The sequence below is a fragment of the Triticum aestivum genome, chromosome 7B (genome assembly GCF_018294505.1).
Source record: "Triticum aestivum cultivar Chinese Spring chromosome 7B, IWGSC CS RefSeq v2.1, whole genome shotgun sequence".
Classification (NCBI taxonomy): domain Eukaryota; kingdom Viridiplantae; phylum Streptophyta; class Magnoliopsida; order Poales; family Poaceae; genus Triticum; species Triticum aestivum.
In genome coordinates, this window is record NC_057813.1 from 332,059,813 (window position 1) to 332,067,895 (window position 8,083).

Below are 8,083 nucleotides of genomic sequence, written 5' to 3' on the forward strand. Positions count from 1 at the left end.
TAAAGTTTGCTGAAAAGGTCAAAATAGTGATTTTGGCCGTAAACATCTGACCGCTCGTTCATTTGTACGCCACAGGTTCGGCTCAGGAGCAGCTGATGAGTGGGCCACTCTTATACGTGGGACAGGCTCGCAGCGACGCGGTCGGTTCGCGATTCTGTGGATGGAGAGCCAGGCGGGTCGGTCGTGGGCTCTGGTCAATCGCTCGTGGGCTGTCAGGGCGTTTTTTACCGTGTGGTGGGATTGACCAACCCTATCCACCAATCCCCCGTCCGCCTCCTCCTCCCCTGCTCGCTCGCCCCGCGTGCGGTCGCCCCCACTCACGGCGATGAGCGGGCAAGGCCGCGTGAGCCGATGGGCCATTGCAGTCGCCGCCGGGAGCGGCTGCCTCCTCTTCCCTTCCGGTCCCCCGGTTCCTCCTCCGCCGCCGTCGCCGCTCTCCACTGGCTGGTGAGCTTCACCCCTCCCCTCCTCTCCTTTCCCCCACAATATCCACCTCCTGCCCCCATCCTTCGCGCCCGAGAAGCCGTGGCCGTCGCTTCATCGAGGGAACGGCGTGCCGGATCCGGCGTCCCCGTTCCATGTCGGCCACCGTCCTCTTACCACCCGCCTCCCGCTTCCCGACCCATCCCCGTCTCTCGACGCGGCGCAGGTAGGAGCTGGCTGTTCAAGTGTCCATTGACGGCGGCGAGCCCGAGCCGGCGACGTAGATCTTACCGGTGGACTGCCGGTCGTCGACGCGTTGCCTCGGACTCCCACAGACGCAGCAGCAGCCGCAGCAGAGGATGGCCACCGAGGTATGCCCTCCTCTCCATCCTCCCCTTTGTTGTCATATATTCTTCAAGATTGGAACTTGACGACCATGCCGCTCACCTCATGGTTTGGTTACGTACGTACACATATACTTGGCCGGCCATGGGTGCTTGCTGTGTTGCCTTCTGCAAGCATTTGTTTTTCCAGTTTCGCTTTGAAGGCAACAATTTAGGACCCATCCTCTGTTTGTGCTTCGTTTACTCGCTGGGCTTTGCAGTTATGTGAGTCGTTGTAATATCTGTAGATGGGCAATGAAAATTCCTTCTGTTGATCGATGCTATCTTTAGTTGTGTAGGTTGAAACAAACGTCAATGGCTGTTGAGTCTACCTTGACCCGTGGCACTGTTGTCACCCTGATTGACACATTTCTCTGAGACTTGTTTCTCATACCTGACGCTAACGAACACTAGAGAAACATTGGGATTTCACTCTGTCGACAGTCTAGACAACCAACACCTTATACCTGACTGACTACATCAATCTCTTGTTAAATACATAGGGGAGAAATATTGCAATTTATGGTGAGACTGCTGATGGTTTGGAGGATGACGGCAGGTTTTTTATTTTTCTTCAGCTTTGTGACCCCTTCTGAGATTTGATTTTGTCTTGATGTTTTTGAATTTCATTTCGATTTGGCGCTTTTGCTGGTGGTATAACTTTGTCGTCGTGTGCGCGTGTGTGGCAGCCTGGAGCAGGAGCGTTTACTCGCTGTGCCTATGGTAGTGGCGGCGACGATGGCGCGTATGGTAGTGGCGGCGACGATGGCGCGTATGGTAGTGGCGGCGGCCAGGACGTGCCCTCGGCGATCTCGACATCCAAGTCAAGGTAAGGAGCCCTTGGTGTTTCTCCTCCTACCTCAAGATCCCATCTAGCTCATGCGCCTCCTCTCGCATCAATCTAATCCCCTAGGCCCTTCTCACCCCTCATGCCCTCGTGATCTTGCCAGGATTGGCGGCGCAAGAACGATGGCGCTGCAGGGGATCGAACCAGAGGAATGTGATCCATCCTGTCAAGATCGGTTTCTGCGTGTGGTAAGGATTTGCGTGCTCTTCCACTGGATCGATTTCGTGTTCTTCCTCTTCTTGTTTTGTTTTCGTTTGTAGGATTGCTGATGCTAATTTGTTGCTTCGTCTTCTGCTGTGCGTTTACTCACTGCGTTTGTTTCTTTACGAGGAAAACCTCAGTATGTGGATATCACATTTAGTTGCATTGACACGGGAAACAAATTGAAAAGGCAATTAGATATCTTTTCTCATTGAACGGGTCTGTAATTAGATGTCATGAGCTGGGAGGAAACAAATCCAGTTAACTAGATAAATTTTTTCATTGAACGGGTCTGTAATTAGATATCATGTGCTGTGAAGAAGCAAATCCAGTAAAACAAATAATTACTCAATATCTCAGAGCTGTGAATTGACTGGCTGGGAAGTGAATTTACTGGCTGTGATATTGAGTCATTATTTTCCTTTTCCCCATGCTTTTGACCTTCTCATAGTGGAGTATGGTCACAGCTGTTTCCTTGATGTACCATTGACATGTCTAGACTACGAACCTCATTCTTTTACCAGCTCTGAGATTTTACATAGTGATGACTCATGATTAAGATTATTATTGTGAAAAAGAACTTGCTTCATACAGTGCTACAACCTTCACATAAGAAGCTCCACACTAGAGGCAAGGTCCAGCTCTACCAACAATCTTAGCCAGCCCGGTTTACTTGTTTTGATATTATTGTTTTATGGAATTACAGGGTCTGACGAAACACCATCAAGAGATAGCTGAATGTTTCAACCAAAGGGGTGTGTCTTTAATTTTCCTTTTAAGAAGAAAGAAAACTTCTGCAGCAAAATACCAGGAAACTAAATGGAACTCATAAAGCTCAGGAGCATAATGGACGCCAGGTTCACCTTTTTTTCCTTTTCTTGGTCATACTCACAGCCCAATATCACAGCCAGCCAATTCACTTCATGCTATATTCGCAAAAAAAAAAAAAAAATTCACTTCATGCTAGATTTACAATTTAGTTGATACAAAAAGGCAATGATGTTTATTTATGACCTAACACTAGCAGTTAACCCATTTTATTCGGCTTATGAGCAGTATCAGTACACTATGTAATAAATGAAACATTATGTGTTTTTCTAGCAGACCCGAAATAACAAACTTAGTGAAGATCCTAAAAGCAACAATGGAATGATTTGTAAGGAAATCTAACCAAACAAACAAACATAACCAAACTTGTCTCATTTTATAGCATTTAGATAATGTAAAACATTGTACAATTGGTATTGTACAACTATTTATTGGGTAGGTTAGCGTGTAAACAACATAGTGCGTGCTTTCGTTTATATTACAATTTATTTGATTCACAGAACCCTGGTAGTGACATGATTTTGGCAGGAGAAAGGAGGATTATCATTTCTAGAGGTTGAATTTTTTTTCTTTTAATGAATTGCAAATGCTAAATTCTGTTACCATGAATTAGAAATTATAATACTCTAGCTATACAGTGTTAGAAGATTATCCTTTAACATTTCTACTGAATATCAAATACAGTATCAGTTAGGGCTTACAATTCTACATTTCTACTGAATATCAAATATCAATTAGTACTAATCGCATAAAATAAATTAGTATTTACCATTCTACGTTTCTCCTGAATATTAGTATCACAGGTTTATACTAATTTTCCAACCAGGAGAACTCCAGTTCTGAAAGGTTTATACTCACCGGTGAGCTATTCCCAGTAGAAATTACTGGATAGGAGCAAAATTGTTTTTCAAGATCATGTTAGTATTTTTTTTATAATAGAGCCATAGGCTACACCAAACAAATTGGATTGTTTTGATTTCATTGTGTGGTTGTGCTTGCGATCCAGGTGAGTTGAGCTGCGGCTTGGATGGGGATGTTGGTGCTGTTCAAGAGGCCTGCTGGGTTTGCCTTTTTCAAGGTTCTGAACCAGGGCAGGTGAGTGCTCGCCGCCACCTCAGCTCTTGGTGTGGTTTGGATTACTTGCGTTTAATCTGATCTCTGCCTGTTTCATGGCCGACGGAACTTTCTGTTCATCTTTGTTTGTAGGATCTATGGAAGAAGTTCACGACTCGGACTCGACGAGAAAGGTTTGTGCTTCATCTTTTTTTTTGATGGCAAAATAACTTCTCTTTATGAAACAATCAGTACTTCATATATCTATTATAACAGAGTAAGTCAACAAAAGCCCTTTTATTTGAATGAACAAGAATCCGTTGTGTGCTGCTGAGCTATGTGCCCCTTTTCCAAATGTTATAAATGTTATCTTAACTTAGTTGTCACATAGAAGTTGGTTTGGGCTACTGGGCTCATTTGATGTTTGCATGACTTATTTGAACCCGATGCCAGCCTCACCGGCATCCTGAGGCGACAGAGCGACGGCCGCGCTCGACACCCTCTTTCGCAACTCGACGACAGCCTAGCGTCATAGGCGGCTCATACGGTGGTCTAGAAGATGGCGACCCATTTGGGTGGGCGACAACGACCGCAGCTGGTGCACGCGCTCACACTCAACCCGTCCATACTCAACTCTTCCTCTCGGTATGAGCCCCTTGCATCCTGTTTGAAGTTTTCTCTTTTCCCCCTTCTCCGTTTGTTTGACCTGGTTCTGCTCGGGTGGATGCAGGGTGCGGACTGAGAATTGGATGCTCTGTGCCAGCATATGGAAGTGTTGTGACCACTGTTGTTCCGGATGTGAGGTATAATGCTAATTGGACTTGTGAATTTATCGTGTCTTGGAATGGATTGCCGAAATGTTGGGGTTTTCTCAGTATGTAGTTTCTTTTACTTATATTTTATTCTTATAATTCAGTGGTCCTTGATTGCAACCTGGTGTCATCCTGTTCCTACTCACAGGTTACAGTAGTGCACGAGCTGACAAGGAAGAAATCTTGGTTTCAAAGTTCTCTCTGTACGTGGCTAGCTGAGTCGGGTCTACTTAACTTTGCTATCTGAAAGATATAGCTATTTTATTTTCCCATTCAATTAGGCAATCTTTTGAGGAGGTTAAAATGAGTTATATTTTGGGCAGGCTTGATGGCTATTTGTATGTTGGGCCATGTTAGTGGTGTTCTTTATTTGTTCATGGGTCAGATTGTTTGTTTGGTCTTATGGTTTAGACGTTTGTCCTGACAGTTTTGGTATGTTTATATAGTACTTTTGGAATGCGATATGATTCTTTTTGGGTTTTTTAGTTCACGCATTCATTCTAAGAATCTTGATATCCGGCTGTGTTGTTGTAGATTTGTAAGTTTTTTGCTTGGGAGCCATCTATTTAGCCATGTTGGAGTAGGCTATATGATTTTTTCAGTTTTGACCACGTATGCTTCTTCCTTGGTCTGTTCACCAAGGTTTGCTCCCTTCCTTTCTCACTTTCATGCATTAGCTTTGTTTCATTATACTCTTATGATGCTCTGCGTCTGTGATGATCCACCACCAACTGAGGTATATAAATAAGCTGTGTTTCCTACATTTGTGCTGATCCACACAACTTGCTGATCTCCAACTTATTTCTTTTCTGACCATCTGCATTTGTGCATGTAGTCATGGACACCGACTCAAAAAATGAACAAGGTTACCCCTTCAGCTGCAGGTGCAGGGTACTATGTCTGGACTTGCCTTTTGTATTTCAATTCGTCTTGCTTTTTTGTACTAAATCTTTGATTCATGCTTTTTCTCTCTTCAATAGTAAATCATCTTGCAATACCCATGGTGCCACACGTGTTTTATTCACCAATCCTGTCAAGAGAAATCAAAATCAAGACGCCAATCAGCTTAGCCTTGGGCTGCTCCTTTTCTGCCTTTTGTTTCCTGTATACACTCATCTTTCTTTGATGGACCTGAATTTCTTTTTGTTGTGTTAGGTTGACGGTGACACTGCAGATGTAGCTTCTCTGACCGCTACCGAAGACACCGCTGAACAGCTTAATCAGACAAAGACAAAGTGCTGTTATGTAGGCATGGTTTAAAAACTAGAGCCTTTGGCTGGTCAAGTACCCTTGCCAAAGCGTTCGTGTAATCTCTTCAAGTTGTATGAAGCAAATTCTATGTATGTAACACCCAGGAAGAATATTATAATAATTATATAGAAGCAGAGAATCAACCTTGCTAGAGCGTTTGTCAAATATCTACTCGAGTAGCCTTGCCAAACTTTATCTGCTGTGTTCTTCACATGTTGTTTCAGTACATTCTCTAGCGTAAAATTTCCTTTTCAGTCAAGCAAAGTTTTCTTTGCGATTTTTTTGAACTTAAGTTTTCTTTCATGAAGTTCACTTATAGTCGCTCAACAGGCTCGGTATCAGTTGACAGACACCCCGTTGTGGCATCTCCTGAATCAGCAAATGATGTGGTGATACACACACCCCAATATCCACAAAAACGACTTTGTATATATCATATTCTCCTTGACAACCCCTTTTCACTGGTTAGGCCTAGCCCAGCAAACGTCAGTGGGCCGCATGAGCTCCGTGTGAAATCTATAGCATTTGATCTGAGATAAATAGTTAGGTTCTTTTACTCATCATAGAGCATCCAACATAGAAAAAGCCAAAAAGACCTTTAAACCATGCCTATATAGCATATCATGCAGATTCTCAGTTTTTATTAGTTTCACATGATAAAGTATATAGTTTGAACATAGATATTCCTTAATTTTCCATATAAAAGGTTTAGAATGATTACCCTCAGTGCTTGCTAAAACTCAAAGTTACTAACAAATGCAAAGATTTCAGTTATAAAAGGTTTAGAATCATTACCCTTGATGCTTGAATTTGGACGTTGCACCTTACTTGGGTAACATAGAGCCAAATGGCCCATTGTCCAAATACACGTCCAAAACACTTCAGGTTTGACATGGTCTCCATCCTTGATCAAACATAAAGTTACTAAAAAGGCAAATATTTTCAACGCGAACATGGTTTCAAATGGGTCTTTGCGCCATTTGGCGCACCGGGTCATCTAGTAAGTAGAAAGAACAAGCTAGCCTCATTGGGTCATTTTCTGAAGGTATGTGCATTGATAAAAATAATCAAACCATGACCAGGTGACCATGCTACAAATTTTCATCATTCTACACAGAGTGAGCAAATAGGCAATCAATGGAAACATGACAAATTTATTAAATTTGGCATGAAAAGATCCTTCAACACAGAGTAGCAATAATCCAATCATCAAAGAGAGAAAAATACAGAGCTGAGTAGCCTTAATGAATGAGCTAGCCCACATCATCAAAAAAGGGTAAACTGTTAAAGTGAGCTCACTTGTTTACCTAGGTTGCAATTCCAAGACCTCGGCGAGTTTGTTCTCGTGGGCGTCCTTCCATTGCACATGCCGCTATTAACCCATGTAGCACTTCTGCGTCGTGCCACCGCGTGGGTGGGGTATGATCCTTGCTGTATCCAAAGAAAAATTGTTAGTGTTTGATACTTTGATCTATGGAATCAAGTAGTGAGCTACCTGAAGTATCGTGCACCTGTATATAAACCATGACATAATTTTGCCCCACCAATAAATTCCTAGCTGGTATAATGTATGTAAGTTGTCTCTCAGCTTTGTCAATCAACAACTACTTTTGCTTATCATATCAATGGCTTAATTTGACAAACATAAACAATAACCATAATTTGGTTGAAATATATGCATGACAGAGATCATAAAAGATAAGCTATGAGTGTATCAATTCCTGTAGTATCTCTCAATAGACAAGCAGCAGTGCAGAGCTCTGCTTACGAGGTTACAAACATCTCTGTAGTCGCCAAAAGATGACCATGATATTTTTATAGCGGCTCAAAGTGCTGCCCGGCCGAGCTCAAGAGGCGCGCCTCCCCCAGCAGCAGCGCCTACACTATTCTTGATGCAAACAAGTATGATGATAGTGGAGAGGCAACATGGAGCCCGCAATTTGATGAGCATTTCAAGGCCGCACCCCACCTTTTCATGTCTCTGCTACGCTTTCTTATTCCCACACCCACGTGCAGAGTGTGGTTACCAGGTAGAGGTCTCCTAAAAAAAAACTGAGTGAAAATACATGCTACTACGAATACTGTTTTCAGTATAGAAAGAACAAGCCTAATCCTGAGAAAATGAGATGTGCTGAACAAGCCTAATCCGTGTACAAAGGAGCCAAAAAAACATGTTACCATTATCATCACCCGTACAAGTAATTAATATAAAAATTTATCATGGAAATATTCCTAAACTTTTCTAGGAATGTTGACGAGAGCTGCCAGTTGAAACTAAATATGTG

The 8,083-nt window shown here is 43.0% G+C and overlaps 1 protein-coding gene across 47 annotated transcripts; it reads left to right on the top strand.

The window, feature by feature from the left end:
- The first annotated feature begins 215 nt into the window (after positions 1–215).
- Positions 216–5,949, top strand: LOC123156998 (uncharacterized). Of its 47 annotated transcripts, none has more exons than XR_006478628.1 (12): positions 224–794; positions 1,310–1,365; positions 1,496–1,635; positions 1,757–1,841; positions 2,561–3,599; positions 3,689–3,777; positions 3,889–4,380; positions 4,466–4,538; positions 4,652–4,750; positions 5,082–5,189; positions 5,383–5,438; positions 5,528–5,949. XR_006478628.1 is itself a non-coding variant. In XM_044575217.1 (10 exons), exons 2-8 carry the CDS (start codon positions 783–785, stop codon positions 4,268–4,270), a joined length of 483 nt encoding a protein of 160 aa, XP_044431152.1. In that variant the 5' UTR covers positions 216–447; positions 650–782; the 3' UTR covers positions 4,271–4,380; positions 4,466–5,438; positions 5,528–5,949. The 47 variants fall into 47 exon arrangements, 8 of the variants coding, with proteins under 8 accessions (XP_044431152.1, XP_044431150.1, XP_044431153.1 ...); XR_006478629.1 differs by having other exon boundaries at positions 5,703–5,949; XR_006478627.1 differs by having other exon boundaries at positions 4,696–4,750.
- The last annotated feature ends 2,134 nt before the right edge of the window (positions 5,950–8,083 follow it).